The sequence below is a fragment of the Ranitomeya variabilis genome, chromosome 8 (assembly GCF_051348905.1).
Source record: "Ranitomeya variabilis isolate aRanVar5 chromosome 8, aRanVar5.hap1, whole genome shotgun sequence".
In the NCBI taxonomy this organism is placed as follows: domain Eukaryota; kingdom Metazoa; phylum Chordata; class Amphibia; order Anura; family Dendrobatidae; genus Ranitomeya; species Ranitomeya variabilis.
The window spans coordinates 28930123-28954494 of record NC_135239.1 but is presented as its reverse complement, the minus strand read 5'-3'; the positions used below and the strand labels follow the sequence as shown (position 1 = coordinate 28954494).

Here is a 24372-nt window from a genome sequence, read left to right as displayed (position 1 = left end):
GGAGGGCTTAGCTCATCTTCGATTTTGAGGGTGACAGGTTCCCTTTAAGGCAGAGAATCACAGACCACATCCCAATTATATCACCATCCAGAGCGCTCTGCTTGACAGCTGTTGGTTGAATCCCACCACAATGAAGGGCTGTGCTTGATTAACAGGCTACTTTCTGTTCAAAGCACAGACAAGAAATCTCTCTACTCTGTGCTTTGAAAGGACCATATCGGTGGAATTTTCTTTATTTCTCATAGGGTTTAGAATGTTTTAATAATGTGTCTGGAAAACCTCTACAAATAAGTTAACATAGCTACTGTATTTTTTTCTAAAATCAACACAAAACAGTTCATGTGAAGCATTTTATTTTGGCATGGATTGACAACATTCATGAACTAGCCTCCAGGTCACCAAAATTCTTGGGTTTGTGTTCTGCAACCGCCTTCTTTAAATCCCAACAATTTTCTATAAGTTCGCCTATACTGACTTAAATCACAAGAAAATTCGAAGAATTAAGCTGTTTTAAAATGGATTCAAGGGTTCGTGATAAATGAATTTTCACACAATGGCTAAATTAAATAATACAGTTCACCAAAATTATATTGAAAACTATTTGGAAGAGAATATAAAAACATAGCAAATAGTAAAAGAAGTACAATATATCCAAAGATGTAGAGTGGTGCTTTAAAGTTAGTGAATGAGCGAATATACTCGTTACTCGAGATTTCCTGAGCACGCTCGGGGGTCCTCTGAGTATTTTTTAGTGCTCGGAGATTTAGTTTTTCTTGCCGCAGCTGAATGATTTACATCTGTTAGCCAGCATAAGTACATGTGGGGGTTGCCTGGTTGCTAGGGAATCCCCACATGAACTAATGCTGGCTAACAGATGTAAATCATTCAGCTGTGGCAAGAAAAACAAAATCTCCAAGCACTAAAAAATACTTGGAGGACCCCCGAGCATGCTCGAGCAATCTCGAGTAATGAGTATATTCGCTCATCACTATTAGTGAACCCTTCAAAAATGTTCATATTTCTGCATAAATTTGACCTAAAACTACATCAGCTTTTCACAGAAGTCCTATAAGACAAAGAGTACCAAACAAAAGAAACAAGTCAAAAATATTAGGCTTTGACATTTTTTAAATGAGGAAAATAATCCAATATTATATGTCTGTGAATGGAAAAAGTCTGTGAAACTTTAGGAATGGTAGATAATTTCAAGGTGAAAATAGAGTTTGGTGTTTTCAATCAATGGGATAACAATCAGGTGTGAGTGGGTGACATGTTTTATTTAAAGAACAGAGCTCTATCGAAGTCTGTTCTTCACAACTTGTTTCTGGATATGTATCATGGCATGGACAAAGAAGATTTTTGAGGACCTCAGAAGAAAAGTTGTTGATCAGTTCATCAGGCTGGAAAAGGTTATAAAACCATGTTTAAAGAGTTTTATCTTAACCAATCCACAGTCAGATTGTTGACAAATGGGAGAAATTTATTACTGTTATTACCTTTCAAAGGAGTAAAGATCACTCAAAGAACAATGCATATAACAGTCTCTGAGGATATAAAGGAACCCAAGGTAACCTTTAAGCAACCAAAGGCCTCTCTCACATTAGTTAATGTTAATGTTCTTGACTCCTCCATCAGAGGACATTGAACAACAATGTTGTGCATTGTAGGATTGAAAGAAGAAAGCCAAAAAGAACACTGCAGCCCGCCTGCAGTTTGCTAGCAATCACCTGGACAAATCAGATGGCTATTAGCGCAAAGGTTTGTGAACATATAAGGCAACACTGAGCTTTTTGGCTTAAATAAGAAATGGTATGTTTGGAGAAAGAATAACATACCATCTGTGAAACACAGTGGTGGCCGCAGCATGGTTTGGGCCTGTTTTGCTGCATCTGGGTCAAGATGAGACAATGAATTCTGACTTTTAATAGAAAAGTATAAAGGGAAATGTCAGGACATCTGTCCGCGAGCTTAATCTCAAGAAAACGTGGGTCACGCAATGTGACAGTGGCTCAAAGCACACAAGTCATTCTTCAAAAACAGAGGGTGAATAATTCTGAGACTAAAATGTTCACTAAATGTGTCATTTTGTAGTGAATTTGGAGAAACAACTTATTGTAATAGTTGTGTTGAGCGATTTAAATTATTCTTGTTTGATTGATTTATGGAAAAGAACAAAAAGTTTGTGAACCACCACCTTAAATTGTGATCATTGCTACCACCCAGTGCCATCTTGTTCCAATCATTTGATGAGTCTGATGAGTAATGGCAGGAAATTTACAGTTCATATTTTGGAGTTTTTCATATAAGAACAGTATATTATGGAATTGTTTTTCAAGTTGTTGCACTGGGAAGTCTAAACAGTGGATGTTACAGGATTTCATCAGCTTGAACATTGTAGTATGGAGCAATACAATATAAACAACAAAGGCACCACTGAATCACGGAAGTTACAGTCTTCAGATTTTATGAAGCTTTTTTTATCTTCTTCAGGTTCAAGTGAATGCCGTTCACAGAGCGCAAGATGATCCGAGGGATCAACTTTGGCTCATTCTTGGGATCTATGCTCAGTTCAAAACGCGGTAACGTCAGCGCGATGGCGACTTTCATCTCATTCATAGCGAAGTTCTGTCCGATACAATTTCTAGGGGGAGAGAAAATGAAGGTTATAGGTCTTATTTGAGAAGTTATGGATAAAAATAATGAAAAAAAGAACGTTGGTTGCAACAAAAAAGAAAAAGTCCCACCGCTAAAATACTTATTTTAAAGGAAAAGAGGTAACTACCCGCCAGCTTAAAAAAAACAAAACAGCAATATTAAAATAATTCAAACCAATCATGCACGCACTTTTAGGATCCTCCTCTCATTTGTTCTTATTTTGTCTTATAATAAAATTAAAATGTATCAAGAACTCAGCCATTATCTCTCACTCCTTCTTTTTAGGGTCCTAAGTTTGGTTTTAATACAACTGGCTGCAGCAGGAGCCTCTCCCCTCCTCTCTTTCTGAGACTGAATGGTCAGAATGTCAAACCAAGGTGCATCGGAGAGAAAGTTATGGGAATCCATGATTGGAGATGGGCCGGCTGAGACTACTCTGGAGTGCTGGTCTTACTGGAGTGGATGCTCCATGTGTAGAAGTAGAAAAGGGAACATCAATCCCAATGCACGATGCACACGTAGGGTTCTACCTCTTAAACCGTCATGCAAATTATTCATCATAGCCACCCTGACCAGAGCAGTCATACTACTGCTCCGTGCTCTTCTCTTTTGCATTCTTGATAGCTCATGTTCACTTTTTTTGCAATTTGAAAAAGAGAGCTGAGTTCTTTTTATCATAAAAAGAAGTGGCCATGGTAATTTCAAGTACTGGCAGACCACTTTCAGCTTTTAGTTTGTATTGTGAGTGTGTACAAACTGAATTGCCATGATTTAAATGGCTTACAGTAGAGATTGGTTAAGACGGCGTTCCAAGTCCCGCAACTGTATGATGTGCGTTACATTACTAACAGTGTTAAGAAACAGTTCTGGCTACTGCTGGTAACCTCAGATTGTAACGGCCAAGTTCTGTGCCTCAACCATGATTTGAAACCACTAAGCTCTTGGCCTCCACTCTGATGTGTAACCACCAAGCTGCTAAGCTCTGTGCCTTAACTCAGACATTTAACCTCCAAAATCTATGCCTCTACTTTGGCGTGTAAGCGCCAAGATCTGTGGCTCAACTTAGATTTGTAACCATCAAACTCTGTGCCTCAACTCTGATGTGTAACCACCAAGCTCTGTGCCTCAACTATGATGTGTAACTACCAAGTTATGTGCCTCATCTTTGATGTGTAACTGCTAAGCTCTGTACCTCAACTTAGACAGTTAACCACCAAGCTCTGTGCTTCAACTCAGTTGTGTAACCACCAAACTCTGTGCTTCAACTCAGTTGTGTAACCACCAAACTCTGTGCCTCAACCTTGATGTTTAACTGCCAAGCTCTGCGACTCAACTCCAACAAGTGACTGCTATGCTCTGTGCCTCATATTGAGTAAATGCCTTCCTATTTGACCAATAAGTGAGCCACTGATCCATGCCAAGTTATCGGGTCATTTATACAACTTTGAGATGTCTTACCTTGCTCCAGCTGAGAATGGAACATACGCATGTGAATGTCTCTTTGATGAATTCTCGGGTGAAAACCTCAGAGGATCAAAATCCTAAATCATAAAAAAGATGACTCAAAACCCAAGTTCTAAAAACAATTGCTTTATAACAATAATAATAATAATAATAATACAAAAGTAATGTTATCTATCTATCTGTAGCAACCACGTACCTCAGGGTTTTCCCACATACTTGGAGATCTGTTCATGCAATACACACTCAGAAATACAACGGTGCCTGTCACATCAAAAGATAAAGGAAGAATTCATAATATATTTCTAGAAGATATTACAATAAAACATCCTACAGAAAAAAAAAGCAATTTCTTCAATTTTAACGACAAACTTGCTATTTTTTAAAATGATCAAATTATGTAAATTCTAAAACAAATTGTTCATATACAGTATATATGTTACAGTTCCTATATGTACATATTATCAAAAGATCTGGCAAAGTCGAAAGCTTGCTGCTGTAACTTCCATATTGAAGGGCACGATTCAGTTTTATTTCTATTTTTATTATGTTTTTATCAGTTTGAATTTTTGTGTTTGACCTTTTGGTAGACTCCGCCCATCAAAGAATGTGATTGGTTCTTTCAGCTCACGAGCTACTCCCGGTACAGGAGGGTAGAGACGCATACTTTCCTTTATACACATTGTGGTGTATGGCAGCTTGCTTAAGTCTTCCCTGGCAATGCAAAACAGTAATAATAAAATTAATAATAGTACAACATCCATTCTATTAATTATGTAAAAAAGGGCGCCGCCCATGAGGAGCATGAAAATTTTCTACAACTGCTTTTTAAGGAGGTGGTCCAATACCTATAATGTCCTTTATAAATATCTATCTTTTACCTCAATGACTTTTGTAATTATCTTTATTATAAAATTCCCTATAATTTTCCCTATACAGCTAATACTGTGCAATGTGGGCATTGTGGAGTTATAGTGGGCTCTAAAATCAGCATTAGCAGTTGTATAGAAATGTAGGAACTACAATCACTACGATCACTTAAAATATTTATTTGGTCATCACTTGGGTCACATTTTCCTATATTGACAATATTTGACAGACATATGGAGCGCCCCCACACCGCCGCTGGGCCGAGGGGTACCCGGTACCGGGCCTCTGAGTCTCTGCTCTGGGGTTGTCACGGTGGCTAGACCCGGTCCGTGGCCCTGCCAGTCAGTGGGGGACGTCCGGTGCAATGAGTGATGATGGTGGTGGAGTTGTGGGGTGCAGGTCGCGGTAAATAACGAGGACACCAGGTTGCAGTCTCTTTACCTCTTTGCTGAAGGTTTTAGAGTCCTCAGTCCAGAGCGCTGTTAACAGGGCTGTCAGAGACCGGCCGGTCCAAAGGCACATCAGGAGTTCTCTTTACAGGTGGGAATCAGTGTCTACCTTCTAGCGCTGGGTGTTGTAGTTCTTCCCTGCTGAGCTCCCGGGATAGTCCTCACAACTGTTTCTGTCTGTCTCTGATGGTTCATTCTCTCCGTCCTCCAGATGATATGGTAGGACGCACCCGTATGACGGGGTAGGCCTGGAGTTCTTCCGGGACCCTAGAGTCGCCCCTCTCCCACAGCTGCCTCCGTTGTCTGCTTAGGTGTTAAGTGAGACAGCCAACCTATAATTGGCTGTCCGGCCGTGGTTTGCAGTGTACTTAGAGTCTCTTACTTGCTCGGCGTTCCGGCCACCGACTGTTTGCGCCTCAGAAGGATGTTGCCTCAGTCTAACAGCACGACTCCTTCTGGTCCCAATTCCTCTTTACTGTATTCCCGTTGTGCACTGGTTAGTTCTGCTCTTAGGAGTCTGCCAGGATCCCATCCCTGACAGGTCCTCTCACTAGCTCTTCCCAGTTACTTCTCTCCGTCTTCCTGTCCAACCCCCAGTTTTACCAGAGTGTGAGGAGTGGCCTACTAGATAGGACCACCCCCCCTGGTGGCCGGAGTGTGAAGTGTAGTGAGGTGTTACCTGGTCAGAGAAACTCCTTTAGTGCAATCAGACGTACCATAGCTCCCCATAGTGGCGGAGCCACAGTACTGCAACGACCAGGACTCTGGGGCGCTGCACATACCCCTTATAACATGTATAGTGGCACAGTGGTTCAGCAATCTTCTGGGGTTGAATTACAATATAAAAAACAATATATGGCATTATATATCAGGATGTTACCACTCCACTGTAGTCCGATCTCCCAGGACCTCTCTGATCTCCTCCCGGCATTTTTCCTGGTGCTTGGGGTATTTAGCCATACAGTATAATGTCCAGGAGACGCCACTGGCCGTTGTATCATGTCCTTCAAACATGAATGTGTCCACCTCGGCCCGCAGATCTTCATCAGATAGACCCTGACCATTTTCATCCTGATAAATACAGACAAACATCTCTTTTACAGGAAAGGTAGCCTCTCCCTCAAGATATATGGTAACTTATACGTTGAGCATTTTAGTACCTTGGCACATAAGAGAATGTCCAGAAAATCCAAATGTCTCTTCTGCTTGATCTTCTCAACCTCTCTCTCTTGTTTTAGTGATGCTTTCCTCAATTTGATGACTCTCTCTGTAATAACGAGAGAAAGCAAATTATTGCTGTCATAATGGACATCAAACTAGTTGCACAGTCCGCCTCTATGGAATATTTGCCAACTCTCCTGAAATGTCATGGAGAATCCTGAAATAAGGGTTGGGCTTCTGAATGTGTCAACGAGTCTCCTGCACTTTGTCAAACTTGCCTCAAACCCCCAAGAAACCAGCTTATCTGGGAGGTATTTTTACTCATGGAGGCAGGAAATGGAGAACTTGGAGAGGTGGGGATTGGACATGGAGGGATGTGGATTTAGGAAGGGTATGGCTCTAGCCAACGGTTGTGAACTCCTAAACGAGACTTGGTATCAAAATTGGCACTGGTAGGTATATGTAAAAGATCTCAATGATCATCTCATCCATTGGATTATGACTAGTATATAAAAAAAATCTAACATTGGAATATAGAATGTACAAACTTTAATATAACATTGAAAAAAACTTGTGAATAATTTATGATCTCTTCTGACCTGTGTGTTCATGTGCTGTTTTCACTGCTCTCCGGAAGCGGAATCCATGGGGGCTCATGTAGAAAATAAAGTCATTATGATATGGAAAGATGCGGGCTCTGCGCTCCACCAGGTAGGAGAGCTCATACACAGCGTTGATATAGTCATTTTCACTGCAATTAAAGAAGAAAGCAATCAATCGTGTTGTACAGAGGCTTGTCCAGTCCTCTGAAGAAGGAAGTCATGTGCAGGTTTTTGTCAACAAATTGCATATGGAAAAGAACCAACTAGGGCTGGGAACCATCTCACCAATGACTCCATTGCAGCTATATGATATGTTTTTCCATCTTTGGTATAATCTGAGTAGTTTTAGACATAAATTGTTGCAAACAACCAACCTGGTGTTCTGGCAGTTGCTCTCGTAACTGAAGGCGCATTTCATGATGGAGTCCAAGGTCATGAGACTGACATGATGGAAAAGCTCCACTGGCTTGTTATTTGGAGCCAGTTTCTCCCATTTGTCCTAAAAAAGGTTGAGCATTAACTCGAGTCATTGCAATCAGAAAATAGGTCGGCTGTTTTACACCAGAAGGATTTTTGAACGACTGAGAAGGTTTCTAAACCAGGAAACTTCTCCTTACCAGCATGACATTAACACTGTCTGATGTCACTTTGACATACGGCTTCAGGACATCATAATGGAATCCCGGTGTCAACAGTTTACGGTGCTGGAACCATTTCTGCCCCGACAGCACCAGCAAACCTTTCCCTGAATTATAGGAAGGCAAAAGACAGGTAAAAGTAGGGAACTGTATATCGACTACAGAAGGTCTTACTGTTACTGGAGCAAACACCATGAAGTATAATTGCAACGACTTAGGTAGATCTGAAGTGTATAAATAAAAGAGGACCCGTCACTTGCCAGGGTTCTCCTGAACCTGACGTTTTTTCTTTGGTTCCTGATCCTCTCCACTCTTGAAACATAGCCACCTTTTCTCTATATGTAAATCTAGTTTTTTTTTAGCAATGTGGATTGTGATCATCAACTCTTCTCAGTTGGAGTCTTCTTGAAGACCATGCTCAGAAGAGGTTGCTGTATCTCAGGAAAGGAGAGACACAGGAACTAAAGATAAACTATTCAGGAGAACAAGCGGCACTTACAGTGTATGCATCACCATTTGGCAGTCTGCAGTCACGTAGAATAACTGCTGACTTTTCTTATGAGACTATAGTTACATCGTTAATACAGTTGAAAAGTTCAACCAAGGAATGGAAAAGGACCCCTTTAAAATATGAGAATTTTGCATATACAGAGTAAAGTAGACTCCAGTACAAAACCCTAACCATGACATACAAAGCCATCCACAACCTGTCTCCTCCGTACATCTGTGACCTCGTGTCCCGATACTTTCCTACACGCAACCTCCGATCCTCACAAGATCTCCTTCTCTACTCCCCTCTTATCTCCTCTTCACACAATCGCATACAAGATTTCTCTCGCGCATCACCCCTACTCTGGAACCCTCTACCACAACACATCAGACTCTCGCCCACCATCGAAACCTTCAAAAAGAACCTGAAGACCCACCTCTTCCGACAAGCCTACAACCTGCAGTAACCACCGATCGACCAAACTGCTGCATGACCAGCTCTACCCTCACCTACTGTATTCTCACCCATCCCTTGTAGATTGAGCCCTCGCGGGCAGGGTCCTCTCTCCTCCTGTACCAGTTGCGACTTGTATTGTTTAAGATTATTGTACTTGTTTTTATTATGTATACCCCTCCTCACATGTAAAGCGCCATGGAATAAATGGCGCTATAACAATAAATAATAATAATAAAGCAACCTGCTGAGCTCAGCACATTGTTAGTCAGTTTTTTATCCTCCAAATTGTGGTATTTTGGAATTTTGGATTTCTGCTTCTATATTATACAGTTTGAAAATTCTTGTTACATACCGATCCATGGGGTTATGAAGTAATATGCAAAGTTGTCCTTTGGATCTATGGAGAAATGATGTATGTATTTAGTATATATAATCACTAAACGTGACACGGCTTACAACTCTGATGAGCATAAAAAGGGGAAGTATGGTTTAACTCGAATTACACAGAGCACGCTAGTGAGAAAAAGTCACAAAAAAGTTTAATTGCACTTTCAGAAAAAGCTGTCATGTGAGAGTACGCGAAGAATAACAGTTTTTGTGCTTGTCTCTCTAAAGACTTTAAGTGGCTGGTGTTATTTTATCCTTCATTGAAGACAGATTTGTAGACAGATTTGAGCAGTTTTCAAAAGGCATTGATCCGTGACTGATACATTGGGAAATATATTTTTATAGTAAGATATATTGCAAAGGTTTTTTTTATCTTCACTTGTAGTGTTGATTAATGAAAAAAAAAGAAAACATCATAGAAAGTATAATAAACCAATCCAAATAACATACAAAAAGGAATATGATAAAATAATGAGTAAAATGCAAATATTAAAAAATGAACATTTCTGCCTCACCTTGCCTGGATAAAATAGCTTTCACGTAGTCTGGATGATAGACAATGAGGGAGGCAAAAAAATTTCCAAGCCACATGGGAAAAGCACAGTCAAATTGTTTTGCATAGCCATTCACAATGTCCAAGTCTGTCCCATCTTGTTTGAACTGTTAAGAAGAAGAAATATTTCAGCTATAACCTTTGATGATCCCACCATTGTGAAGAGAAGACGGTCCATCAGGTGCAACCTGTGCGGCCACACAGGGGTCCAGTTTTTTTGCAGTAATTATAGTTTTGTTGTTTGTGACTATAAATGAGACTCTTTGAAGGTCAATTTTCATAGTTCAGGTTACACGGGTTGGGAATTCTATTGGTGTAGTAGCAAGAGCTGCAGGCTTATACAGTGGGTTGTGATGAGCAGACAGCACTTGGTTCTGCGTTCATGTTCTCTTCATATACTCGCTACATTATCAGCAGGATGAGACCTCTGTAACCTCGACCTCAGATGAAACTGAAGTAACACTGGGATATCGGGCATAAATTCCTTTGGAGTTTGATCACAGTCTGCTTCTCTCCTTCTTGTCTTTCTAAATTATCTACTATATAATTGCCTAAGGGTACTTCCGTCTTTCTGTCACGGTTATTCGTTCGCTGATTGGTCTCGGCAGCTGCCTGTCATGGCTGCCGCGACCAATCAGCGACGCGCACAGTCCAGAAAAAAATGGCCGCTTACTTCCCGCACTCACTGCCCAGCGCCCGCATACACCGCTCACACAGGGTTAATGCCGGCGGTAACGGACCGCATTATGCCATGGGTAACGCACTCCGTTACCGCTGCTATTAACCCTGTGTATCCCCAACTTTGTACTATTGACGCTGCCTATGCGGCATCAATAGTACAAAATGTAATGTTAAAAATAATAAATAAAAAAAAAAAACCTGCTATACTCACCCTCCGCCGCCTTTCTCGCTCCTCGCCACGCTCCCCGGACCGCTCCATTACAAGCGTCAGCTTGCGGTGAGGTCCCGTCCCAGGGCTGGTGTGCGGCAAGGACCTGCCTTGACGTCACGGTCATGTGACTGCGACGTCTTCATAGGTCCTGCTCCCACCAGCCCTGGCACTTGCAATGGAACTCGGCTTCAGGAAAATGGCCGCCTCCCGCATCCCGCGGCCATTTTCCTGAAGCCGAGCACTACCATCTGCACAGGATCCCAGGAAGAGGAGAGGCGGGACGCGGAGGAGCAGCGACAAGAATGGTGAGTATGATACACTACAAGGGGCCCTCGGATCGTTAGGTGAGTATGTTTATTTTTTATTTTTTGGCCCTGTGACATACGTGCCTCGGTAATATACTACGTCACTGGGCAATATCCTACGTGGCTCTGCTGTATACTACAAGGCTGGGCAATATACTATGTGGCTGGGCAATATACTACAAAGCTGTGCAATATACTATGTGGCTCTGTGCAATATACTACGTAGCTGCGCAATATCCTACGTCGCTGTGCTGTATACTATGTAGCTGGGCAATACACTACGTGGCAGGGCAATGTACTACGTCGCTGGGCAATATACTACGTGACTGGGCAATATACTACGTAAATGGGCAATATACTACGTGGACATGCATATTCTAGAATACTCGATGCGTTAGAATCAGGCCACCATCTAGTACATAATAAGCAGCTCGTTTATGGCATAAATTATAAGAGCCGAATTTCTCCAGTTGTGTGACCTGACCTCCTGTTTATGTACACACCCAGAAAGTGGGTAATTGCATGGTCCTACCAGATATGTCTACACAGCTGAGAAATGTGGTATGGAGATAGCCATCTTACTCTGGCCAATCCTAAAATTCCAAGTTTATGTTCCAGGCTTCGAAGGAAAAACTCAAGGGGCACTGCTTGATTTTGCCGTAATAACAGATAGCTTTATGGCTGTAGCAATGTCCAGTTTTCAAGAAAACACCCCAATATGTCTCTCTATGCCTGGATCCTCTTCCCCGCAAGACTCCGTGGCACAAGAATGCTTCTAGAACCAATAATTTGGGGGTGTTTTGGAAATGACAGAAAAATGTACTCACTTTTTCAAGATTTCAGGAGTTCTTCTTTTTTCTGGGAAACTTTGTAAGTATCCCTTAATATGGCAGCCTTTTAGGGAATGAGAACCATCACGATGTAAGGGTCACAAGGGCTAAGGTCTATTATAGTGACTCAAACTTCAGAGAAATTAGTTCCTCAGGGTGTGTGTTACTATCATTTTTAGACATTTCCCTTGGTGGCCGCATGTCATTAGTGCACTTACGCTTCCGGAACCCACATCTTGGTCAAGGAAGGAATGACTCCAGTGTGCAAAAATAAACTTTAGTTTACTGGTGAAACTGATGAATAATATATACTGAAGAGAGTATTTACATGACATAACTTCTGTCATTAATAGAGGTTCAGGCATTGCGGCCACGTGTGGTTGTACAATACCTGTGAGGATTGGTCTCTCTACTGTATATTTCAAGTTATCTTTCCTTCTACATTCACACCTTTTCAGCACAGTATCTGTGTCCTGACCTGGAAAACCAAGCTTTGCCATGACCAGCTTACACCTTGCCTCTGTCCCTATCTTCTCCTTTGCTGTTTTAGGGTCCCCACTCCCCAGTCCCCACAAACCCACCTTGGACTCCTAGCTCCATGCTCTCTTTCCCCTCTGCTCCGCTTCCTTGGGCATCAAAGTTTCTGCCAAATCTGCGATCCAAACTGCTACTTTTAAATTTTAGTTGCTTGCTACCTCTGTTCTCCGTCTTGATCCACACACAGTCTAACATGTACAACAGATATAATAGACAGCGCAATATCATATAACTGCTTCAGAGTTTTTAGTGGTACTAATGATATCCTAAGGCTGGGTTCACATTGCGTTAATGTGTGCACGCTAACGGACAGCGTTGCACGGCGAAAATGTCGCAATTAACGCCGTGCAACGGGGCCGTTAGCGTGCCCATTGACAGCAATGTCAATTTCTCCTGCAGCGCATCACTAGCGCGTGCCTTTTTCGGCTCGCGCTAGTGATGTGCCGTTCTTCTGTGACGCGCCTCGGACGCTGCTTGCAGCGTCCGCGGCGCGCCCGAGGTCCGTTCCCCGCTCTCGCAGATCGGGGATCTGCGAGAGTGGGGACGTTAACGCGACCCCTAAAACACGGCCCCTAAATAAACATTGCGTTAGCGCAATCCGCTAGCGCTAGCGCTAAACGGATTGCCCTAACGCAATGTGAACCTAGCCTAATCCTTTACAACCCCCTTTCCCTTCATTGCCAACCTCGGCAATCAAGGACCTGTAAGACAAAAGCATAGCAACAACTAACAGGCCCTAAGGAATCAAGAATGCACTATACAGTGGCTACTTTCTTCTTATCATTGTCTTGTATTCATAAAGCACAAATTGTGTGAATGGGATGGGGTGTCGGTGATCTTCCACTCCTTTACAGCAGTACAAGGTTGGCAGCCATCAATCACCAGTAAGAACTGTGGGGATTGCTTGTCAGTGCACCCATTATTAGTTCGGCACAATCAATTAAAGAGGACCTGCAACAGGCTCAAACGTTACCAGTTTTTGCACATGTTTTATTCCTGCCACTATCCTGAATATTCAATTTTTTTCTTTACTTTGTTATTTTTTTTTGTTTTTAAATCCGCCGTACTGTTCCAGTGATATGGGTTTTTTATTTGATGCTAATTATTTGTTATCAAGGGGGCATTGCTCACAGAATAATTATGCAGAGCAGCATAAAGACAGAGAATCCTGTGAGCAATGCCCCCTTGATAAATACGGTAACATAAAAATCAGAATATTGAGCATGCTAAATAAAAATGCTAATGCCTCTTAAACCCTATGGCGTATTTACGGTAATTAAAAAACAACAAAAACATGGAATACTAAGGGGGAGCAGAGGGAGTTAAACTAAAATCAAAACCGGGTTATTTTTGACTTTTTGACATTTCATCTTTAAATAGTGAAGCATATTCTTGTGTTTTGCCTAAAATGCAGAACCAGAAAACGTACACTATAGCAAACACTATATGTAGCGCACTTACTACGTGAGCATTACCATACAGCCAGTGACGTTTAGGACCCGGGAAATTACTGAACACCCGCTCGAGCTTCTTCTGTCTCAGGAATAGAATGGAGACCTTGTAGACCAGGTACAGGACACACAGGTAGGCTGCCCAGTGCAGGAGCTCAGCGAGGCTCAGGGAGGAGAGGCCTGGCAGCGTGGAAGAAGAAGACATGTCTGGATTTTACTCTGTGTTATGTGTAAAAGGACTTTATATATTAGTGTCAGGAGGAGCTACAGTCTCACATATCCAAAGGTCAATGAATAGAGGAGGTGACTAATGCTGGAGGAAGGTGTGTGCACCGGCTCATACACACAGACACGCCAATGATTAGAAAACTGGATTGTGCAGTGAAATTATAAACCACAGTCCTAGTGTCATCATGTCCCATAATCCTAATGATCTGGCTGATGAAACTGTTCTACAACAAAATTGGTTCAAAGACTAAAACAGTTGAACTTAACTAATTTTGTGGTGCTGAAAACGAACATGATGCTTAAATTTGCTGCTTGGCTCTAATTTTCAAGATCCAGAGGAGGCTGTAATTACTTATAACACCTTTCATGCAGGCTTATAGAAAAAATGCATCTTTATTATTTCATCCTGCATTGTTAGTAGCTAGTCTATTACAACATCTAGTCTATTGAGCCTTCAGCGTTCTATCACCTTAGAGCGATCAATCATAAAATTCCAACCCCCAAACCTACAGTGATAAGGAAAGCCTACAACCTGCAGAACAGGAGATCAGGACAAGGGTTGGGTTCCACGCATATGCTGCAATAGAGGAGTATCACATCTCACCCAGTGGTTGCATGGGAAGAGGCAATCTATGGTCAATGATCTGGAGAGAGCCAACCGATCACACTACCAATTGCTATTTCTGCATGGCGCCCGCCATTAGGAAAGGAGTTTCATGGAAGAAGTGGACTTTACAGTATCCAAACTTTCATCTGCAATACACACAGTACCAAATACAGAAGAACCGCCGGCTCCACAAGCACCAGAAACATTTTCGGTCAAGTCAAGTGAGAAAAAAGAAGGCGTTTGGTGTCATGAAGCATCTTCCTCTCACGACCCAGACTTTGTGTCAGCAACCTCAACTGAATCACACCTTATAACACAAAGTGAACTTAATGATCTTGTTAGAGATTTGGATCTGCCCAAGAGTAACGCTGAGCCCTTAGAGCAGTGGAATCTACTAGCGGGAGATGCTCGGATTTCTTGGTCCCGCTACAGCGATAAAGATCTTGTCCAATACTTCTTCATGGAGGGCGATCTTGTGAAATGCAACAACATCAACAGTTTAATGGAAGCTCTGAAGATAAGTCATAATCCAGAGGAATGGAGGCTCTTCATCGATCTGTCTAAAACAAGCCTAAAAGCCATCTTCTGTAGAATGGCAATGCGCTACCTTCAATTCCAGTTGGTTGTACCGTCCACATGAAAGAAACTGATGACAACATGAAACAGATGTTGAGGTGCCTGAACTATTGAACTCCATTTGTGGTTCCTCTGTGGTGACGTAAAGGTGGTTGCCCTCTTACTTGTGGATACACAAAGTACTGCTGCCTTCTGTGTGAGTGAGATAGTTGAGCAAAAGAATATCTCTACAATAAAAGAGACTGGCCTCTCTGACATTCACTTCAGCCAGGAAAGAGTAAAAATGTCCAACATCCAGCACCTTTTGACCAACATAACATTTTGTTACCACCATTGTATATCAAGTTGGGCCTAATGAAGAACTTTGTAAAGGTAATTGATAAAAATGCAAAAGCATTCAAGTATCTCATTGATAAATTTCCAAGTTTGCATGAAGCAAAGACCAAGGAAGAAGTCTTTATTGGCCCTCAGATTCATAAGCTTCTTCAAGATGAAGTACAGTATATATAAGCAGTATATGATGGACTTGCCATTCATGCAGTTGCCTTGAGCATGTGAGAGGTTTCACATTTCAGCACGCGATATACAGTAAGATACAATGGATTGTTCGTCTGTTGCTACAGGAACTACATCTATTTCATCAGACTTTTGTACTGAATGAAAGGTAAAGGTGAAACGCTCAGGTCATTTGATCCTCTGTATTTACCTCTGGCAGGTAATCAGCTGGAGACGCCTTGTATATAAGACTGCAGGTGTAAGCGTTGTGTGCACGATGAGTGCCAGCAGAGATCACCTGATGTTTTACATACATTCTTTTAGACAAAGTTTTTCGTTTTGTTTTCGTTTTTTAAAAAAACTTTTACATGAACTTGTTTTTCATCGCTGTTATTTTAAAATATGTTTAGTTACAGATCAAACCAGTTTCTAAACCTGGAATCTTCATCATGAGAAGATATGCAGGACTCTCTGCTGGCACTACGGTTTTGTTTGGGCAATCTGCAGTGTTTAAAGGCGTTGTCCAGACTTTTCACAAAAGTCTGCAGTCACTCTACACGATGTGTCTACTTCCTGCCACATTTCGACTAGATTTGCCTAAGCTCACTCAATTCACTTCTATTGAGCAAGGCCACGCACGTCTAGTCGGACTGTCGTCAGAAGTATGTATATCACATACAGCTCTGCCAAAAATTAAGAGACCGCCACATCAAAACCCTGTCATGGGCAGCCCAGTCTCCAGACCTGAACCCCATTGAAAACCTCTGGAATGTAATCAAGAGGATGATGCATAGTCACAAGCCATCAAACAAAGAAGAACTGCTTACATTTGTGCACCAGAAGCAGTGTGAAAGACTGGTGGAAGGCATGCCAAGACTGATTAAAATCATGGTTATTCCACAAAATATTGATTTCTGAACTCTTCCTGAGTTAAAACATTAGTATTGTTGTTTCTAAATGATTATGAACTTGTTTTCTTTGCATTATTTGAGGTCTGAAAGCACTGGGTTGTTTCTTTTAATTTTGACCATTTTTCTTTGCCAGAAAAAAAATACAAAATTTATTGCTTGGAAATTCAGGGACATGTTGTCAGAAGTTTATAGAATAAAAGAAGAATTTATATTTTACTCCAAAATATACCTATAAAGAGAAAAATCAGACAAACTGAACATTTGGCAGTGGTCTCTTAATTTTTGCCAGAGCTGTTTTTGCAGTCACACAATTGCTCGGTTTTGCCATCGTCACAAGTCTGCAATAACATAGAGTTTACTTTTCAAAATTAGACAAGCCCTTTATCCTCAGATGATTCTGACAATAAAAGTAGAAAATCATTTTAGAATTAAAGGGGGTTATCCACTACTAGGACAACCCCTTATTAAACTAAATATTCATCTCCAATAAAATAATAAAGCCTATACTCACCTCCTGCGCCGGCTCCATTCCTGCAGTGTCGGGGCTGTGATCCGGTGTTGTGATGCCCGGCCCCCAATCAGCGCTGGCGTCACTGTGTCTGCTTTCATACAAACTGAACGTGAAGAGGAAGTCAGGGCTGCAGCTGATCCCGGACTTCCTCTTCTTATTCAGTTTGTCCAAAGGTGGAGACAGTGACGCCAGCGCTGATTGGATGCCGGGTGTCACGTGTCATACCGCCGCATCACAGCCCCGGGACCGCGAGTGCCGATACTGCTGGAACGGAGTCGGCGCGGGAGATACGTAAAGGCTTTATTATTTTATCAGAGCCAAACATTTAGTCTAAGAAGGGGTTGTCCTAGTAGTTGATAACGCCTTTAATAATAAATTATTAATGTTACTCTACGTTTTTCCACTTTATTTTATAATGGGGGATTGTACACATGCTTGTATTATTTCTCTACTGCTCCTCTTTTTATGGCAGACATGTGTTTTTGCATTTCCCACCCTCCTATGTTGCTAATGATTTCACAGTGACTGTCACACCCAGGAACACACCTGTCACAGGACAGCTTCACAGCGTGAACTCTGCTCTCCAATGACTCAGCAGGTTCCTCGCTGCAGCGATGGGAAATATCTCCAAATAATAAGGAAATAATCTAAAATGGGGTTTACGTGGTCCCCTGATATGAAAAAGTTTAGTAATTACTTGCATTCCCTATGGAATAACAATTCTGTAGCATCTTTTGCTAGAACTTTGCATTGTCCTGTCCCTCTGTTATGCCTCCTGTAAATGGATGAAAGCGTTGACAACTGATTTCTTTTTTCAATAAACTGTATGTAGACAGTGTAACGCAGTTGAATCAATGTTGATATTGTTTTAGGGAGTGAGCTCAACATGACTCATGCACTTTGTACACCCTTGATGTGGCCAAATATTTCACTGCATTTTTTCCAGATACTTTTTTTCCCCATCTATCTCTGCCAAAAGAGAAAAATCAAATAGGTGGGATGGTGCACTACAACCAAGGGTGCACTCAGCAGATGTGCTTGTTTTGAACAATCACTACTTTGTGCTTGTAAGGAGATGGGCCTAATGCCCACATTCCCCCTTGAATATACAAGTGTTATTGTACTGTGTAATGTGAATTGTAACTTGGTTTGGTAATGTCGACAATGTGTGTTGCTGACAATAGGGGTAGCAAGAGTTACTGTTTGAGACCACCCCGGAGTGGGAAGGGCTAAGCTGAAGGGAAAAAGACCGTTTTCTGTTGAGTGGTGAGATAGGACCCAGAGAGCATAGAGAAGAGACCTAAGGTCTGAGATGAGCAATACCGCATTTGGAGCGCCCCCACTGCCGCAGGGCCGAGGGGTACCCGGTACCGGGCCACTGAGTCTCTGTTCTGGGGTTGTCACGGTGGCTAGACCCGGTCCGTGACCCTGCTGAGGGGCATCCAGTGAAAGGTGGTGGTAAATGGTGGCGATATTGCGGTGAAGTGCCGGTCGCAGTAAATCACACGGACACCAGGTTGCAGTCTCTTTACCTCTTTACTGAAGGCTTCAGAGTCCTCAGTCCAGAGCGCTGTCAACAGGGCTGTCAGAGACCGGCCGGTCCAAAGGCACATCAGGAGTTCTCTTTACATGTGGGAATCAGTGTCTACCTTCTAGCGCTGAGTGTTGTAGTCCTTCCCTGCTGAGCTCCCGGGATAGTCCTCACAACTGATTCTGTCTGTCTCTGATGTTCGTTCTCTCAGTCCCCCAGATGATATGGTAGGACGCACCCGTATGACGGGGTAGGCCTGGAGTTCTTCCGGGACCCTAGAGTCGCCCCTCTCCCACAGCTGCCTCCGTTGTCTGCTTAGGTGATTTGTGTGAGACAGCCAACCTATAATTGGCTGTCCGGCCGTGGTTTGCAGTAGTACTTAGAGTCTCTTACTTGCTCGGCGTTCCGGTCACCGACTGTTTGCGCCTCAGAAGGATGTTGCCTCGGTCTAACAGCACGACTCCTTCTGGTCCTAATGCCTCTTTTCTGTATTCCCGTTGTTCACTGGTTAGTTCTGCTCTAAGGAGTCTGCCAGGATCCCATCCCTGACAGGTCCTCTCACTAGCTCTTCCCAGTTACTTCTCTCCCTGTCTTCCTGTCCAACCCCCAGTTTTACCAGAGTGTGAGGAGTGGCCTACTAGATAGAACCACCCCCCCCTGGTGGCCAGAGTGTGAAGTGTAATGTGAGTGTTACCTGGTCAGAGAAACTCCTTTAGTGCAATCAGACGTACCTTAGCCCCCCTTAGCGGCAGAGCTTCAGTACTGCAACGACCAGGACTCTGGGGCGCTGCACTCCCCCCCCGGTTAAATCCAGTACTCCGGGACTGGGAAAACAAGAATAACAATACATGCTAACAGAAAACACACAAAATTTTGAAATAGCATAACAATTAAACATAACAGTGCTTCCCTTTATGGGAGGTGAGGACTCTTGAACGTTGCGAAAGTTAGGTCATGCACAGTTTATGACTCTCAGTTCAGTGGTTGAAACAGCGGGGGCCCCGGGTAAACAAAGGGGTCCCCCTTTTGAAAGTTTTTGAGCAATTCACCATCCATTACTCTATTGTCCATTTTAAAACCTGTAACAAAAGATATGCACACAAACATTTTCAACTAGATAGCAGCCCTTATTAATACCTCCAAGTTCTGTAGCGGAGGGGAGTTTGATTTTGAGTGCTGCGTGTGGACCTTCGCAGCGCAGGGGTTGCTATTGGCCTAACAGGGCCCACTATGCTTGCTACCGCTGGTGTAGTGCACTGTCTTCTAGCTACACTTCTAGTGAGTCGGGGTAGCACTGGCAGGTTAGGGTTCTCAGAGCTGCTGCTATCAACAGTGGGTACAGCAGATTCACCGATAGCAGAGGGAGGATTTGCCGGTTCAACGGTTGGCATGGCATCTTCAGGTAGGGCTTGTTGAGGTTGCGGGGCCGGATGATCTGGTACCACCATTGCTTCTGGTGGGTCCGGCTGTTGAAACGTTAGAACAGGTACCACGATGGCCTGATTTATCTGAGTCCAGGACTGGGGAAAGTCACCAAGGACGGTATGGATCATCTTCTCCTTTTCCACCGGCGGGGAGATTCCTGGGGCCGTGTCCCTCTCTCTCAACTTATCGGGGCAGACCTTAAGGTGATCCCTGGATACCGCTGTCGAGGTCTCCCCTCTGTCCTTGCTGATGAGACAGACCTTCGTGTTGTCAAAATCGGATGGCAGGATGGTATACGGTTCCGCTTCCCATTGGTCATCGAGCTTGTGTAGTCTCCTCTTTCGTTTAAGTACTTGCTCACCAGGTGACAGGGGAATCGCAGGAGCGTGCTGGTTGTAGTCCCTTTCTTGTTTTTGCCTAGCCTGGGCGAGACTTCTTTCCACGCACTCCTGTACTTTGCGGTACCTTCGCTGCCTTTCTGCATCCCAATCTGCATCCGGTGAGGTATCTTCGGGGACTAGGACCCCCATGTCCAGATCAACGGGTAACTGGCTAGGCCTTCCCCTCATTAGGTACGCTGGAGTACAGTTGGTGGAATTTACTGGGATGTGATTGTAGATATCCACCAAATCAGGCAACTTCGTCGGCCACAGGTTCCGTTCCTCTACGGGCAAGGTCTTCAATAAGTCGATCACCACCTGGTTCATCTTTTCGCACATCCCATTGGTTTGAGGATGGTACGGCGTGGTTCGGATCTTCTTACACCCGTATAGTTGGCAGAACTCTTGGAACACTTCTGCTTCGAATGCTGGTCCCTGATCGGTCAGTACCTTCTCCGGGTAGCCATGGGGCCTACAAAAGTACTGCTGGAAGGCTTTGGCAGCAGTCCTGGCCGTTAGATCCTTGACAGGTACCACCAAAAATCTGGAGTAGTGATCTACGATGGTAAGCGCGTAGATATAGCCTGACCGGCTAGGTGTCAACTTTACATGATCCAGCGCGACCAGTTCGAGCGGCCGTTTGGTGATGATAGGCTGCAGGGGAGCCCGTTGGCTGCCACGGTCCTTCCTGTGTAGGCTACATGGACCGCACTCCCGACACCACTTCTCAATGGCTCTCTTCATGCCAATCCAATAGAACCTCCCTCGGAGTAGCCTCTCTAGCTTCCTCCATCCGAAGTGTCCGGCTCCATCGTGGTAGGCTCCCAGGACCATGGGCGCATCTCGCCTTGGCACCACTATCTGCCACACCAATTCATGAGTACGTGGGTCGATGCTCCTCCTGCACAGCTTGCCATCATGGATAAACAGTTTGCTTCTCCCCTTCCACAGCTGTTGGGTTTCCTGTGGATCATCTGGGCCGGGATGCAACCCTGCCTGCGTCAAGAGCTCTTTCACCCGACGGACTGCGGGGTCACCATCCTGGGTCTCCGCCCACCCGTGATGGGGCAGGGGATTCAGCGTGGCATCCGGTTGGTTCCTGTGCCTGTTCTTCACATGATGAGAGTTCTGAGTGGCTTTGGGGCGATGGAACGCAAGCAGCTCCACCTCTTCAAGTGCCTCTGGGTCTTCTCCCGTTTCTGGCAAATTGGGCATTCGGGACAAGGCATCGGCTGTTGTGAATTTGGATTCTGGGCTCCCCCGGTGGCTACTGGTGGAATTGAACTTGTGACATCATCTTCCCTGTTCACCTGTTCTGATTAGATCTGGGTGTCGCTATATAACCTGGCTTCTCTGTTAGATGCTTGCCGGTCAACAATGTTATCAGAAGCCTCTCTGTGCTTGTTCCTGCTCCCAGACATCTACTAGATAAGTTGGACATTCGTCCATGTTTTGTTTTTGTATTTTGGTTCCAGTTCACAGCTGCAGTTTCGTTACTGTGTCTGGAAAGCTCTTGTTGATCAGGAATTGCCACTCTGGTATTATGAGTTAATGCCAGAGTCCTAAAGTAATTTCTGGATGTGTTTTGTTAGGGTTTTCTACTGACCATGAAAGTATGCTTTCTGTCTTCTGCTATCTAGAAAGCGGACCTCAAATTTGCTAAAACTATTTTCCTGCTGCGTTTGTTGTTTCATCTCATATCACCGCCAATATATGTGGGGGGCCTCTGTCTCCTTTTTGGGCATTTCTCTAGAGGTGAGTCAGGTCTTATATTTCCCTCTGCTAGCATTATTTAGTTCTCCGGCCGGCGCTGGGCATATAGGGATAAAAAGTAGGACATGCTACCTGGCTACTTCTAGATGATGCGGTAGGTTTAGTTCATGGTCAGTATAGTTACATCTTCCAAGAGCTTGTTCCTATAGAGGCTTATGCTAGTTCTCTGGCCATGGAGATCATGACAGTTTGACCGGCCCACTAAAGGGTTAAAATCCTTGGCTGAGAAAGGAGAGAAATAAGAAGTCTGCTGAGAGTTTTTTTTTTTTTTTTTTTTTTTTTCTCTGTGCTCTTAATTGGATCACTTGCCAGTCTGTCTATGCTGCAGTCTTTCTTTTTTTTCTCTCTCCTTATAATCTTTGAATGGCTTTGTGTTCACCTGTTAATAATGGATCTTCAGAGTGTAACTGCAGGTTTGAATAATCTCACCACGAAAGTACAAAATTTGCAAGATTTTATTATTCATGCTCCGGTATCTGAGCCGAGAATTCCTTTGCCGGAATTCTTCTCAGGGAATAGATCTAGCTTTCAGAATTTTAGAAATAATTGTAAGCTATTTTTGTCCCTGAAATCTCGTTCTGCTGGAGACCCTGCACAGCAGGTTGGGATTGTGATTTCCTTGCTCCGCGGCGACCCTCAAGACTGGGCTTTTGCATTGGCACCAGGGGATCCTGCGTTGCGCAATGTGGATGCGTTTTTTTTGGCCTTGGGCTTGCTGTATGAGGAACCTCATTTGGAACTTCAGGCAGAAAAAACTTTGATGTCCCTATCGCAGGGGCAAGATGAAGCTGAAATTTACTGCCAAAGATTCCGTAAATGGTCTGTGCTTACTCAGTGGAATGAGTGTGCCTTGGCGGCTACTTTCAGAGAGGGTCTCTCTGATGCCATTAAGGATGTTATGGTGGGGTTCCCTGTGCCTGCGGGTCTGAATGAGTCCATGACAATGGCCATTCAGATCGATAGGCGTCTGCGGGAGCGCAAACCAGTGCACCATCTGGCGGTGTCCACTGAGAAGACGCCAGAAAGCATGCAGTGTGATAGAATTCTGTCCAGAAGCGAGCGGCAGAATTTTAGACGGAAAAATGGGTTGTGTTTCTATTGTGGGGATTCTACTCATGTTATATCAGCATGCTCTAAGCGTACTAAAAAGCTTGATAAATCCGTTTCCATTGGCACTTTACAGTCTAAATTTATTTTGTCTGTGACCCTGATTTGCTCTTTGTCATCTATTACTACTGACGCCTATATCGACTCTGGCGCCGCTTTGAGTCTTATGGATTGGTCCTTTGCCAATCGTTGTGGGTATGATTTAGAGCCTTTGGAAACTCTTATTCCTCTGAAGGGGATTGACTCCACCCCATTGGCTAATAATAAACCACAATACTGGACACAAGTGACTATGTGTATTAATCCGGATCACCAGGAGACTATTCGTTTTCTAGTGCTGTATAATCTACATGAGGATTTGGTGCTGGGATTGCCATGGCTGCAATCTCACAACCCAGTCCTTGACTGGAGAGCTATGTCTGTGTTGAGCTGGGGATGTAAGGGGACTCATGGGGACGTACCTTTGGTGTCCATTTCATCATCTATCCCCTCTGAAATCCCTGAGTTCCTGTCTGACTATCGTGACGTCTTTGAAGAACCCAAGCTTGGTTCACTACCTCCGCACCGTGAGTGCGATTGTGCTATAGATTTAATTCCGGGTAGTAAATACCCAAAGGGTCGTTTATTTAATCTGTCTGTGCCTGAACATACTGCTATGCGAGAATATATAAAGGAGTCCTTGGAAAAGGGACATATTCGTCCATCGTCATCTCCCTTAGGAGCCGGTTTTTTCTTTGTGTCAAAAAAAGACGGCTCTTTGAGACCATGTATTGATTATCGGCTTTTGAATAAAATCACGGTTAAATATCAATACCCATTGCCGTTGCTGACTGATTTGTTTGCTCGCATAAAGGGGGCCAAGTGGTTCTCTAAGATTGATCTCCATGGGGCGTATAATTTGGTGCGGATCAGGCAGGGGGATGAGTGGAAAACCGCATTTAATACGCCCGAGGGCCACTTTGAGTATTTGGTGATGCCTTTTGGTCTTTCTAATGCCCCTTCAGTCTTCCAGTCCTTTATGCATGATATTTTCCGCGATTTTTTGGATAAATTTATGATAGTGTATCTGGATGATATTCTGATTTTTTCGG

General features: G+C 43.5%; 1 protein-coding gene across 1 annotated transcript; it reads right to left on the bottom strand.

Annotated features, from left to right (window-relative positions):
- Positions 1–336: 336 nt before the first annotated feature.
- LOC143787801 (cytochrome P450 4B1-like) lies at positions 337–14003 on the bottom strand. The gene is made up of 13 exons (XM_077276855.1): positions 13748–14003; positions 9685–9829; positions 9135–9179; positions 7816–7943; positions 7573–7697; positions 7196–7347; positions 6596–6702; positions 6316–6506; positions 4697–4830; positions 4316–4380; positions 4114–4196; positions 940–2641; positions 337–716 (listed from the first exon to the last, which is right to left on the bottom strand). The coding sequence occupies exons 1-12, from the start codon at positions 13940–13942 to the stop codon at positions 2464–2466; spliced, it is 1548 nt and encodes a 515-aa protein (XP_077132970.1). The 5' UTR covers positions 13943–14003; the 3' UTR covers positions 337–716; positions 940–2463.
- Positions 14004–24372: the final 10369 nt, after the last annotated feature.

What these genes read in the sequence shown, in the direction of transcription:
- LOC143787801 (XM_077276855.1), bottom strand. Translation starts at nt 13,942, where the DNA reads ATGTCTTCTTCTTCCACGCTGCCAGGCCTCTCCTCCCTGAGCCTCGCT. An exon ending in ACAGTGTTAATGTCATGCTG is followed by an intron (nt 7,698 to 7,815) that starts GTAAGGAGAAGT and finishes AACCTTTTTTAG; the next exon opens with GACAAATGGGAGAAACTGGC. An exon ending in AGCAACTGCCAGAACACCAG is followed by an intron (nt 7,348 to 7,572) that starts GTTGGTTGTTTG and finishes CTTTAATTGCAG; the next exon opens with TGAAAATGACTATATCAACG.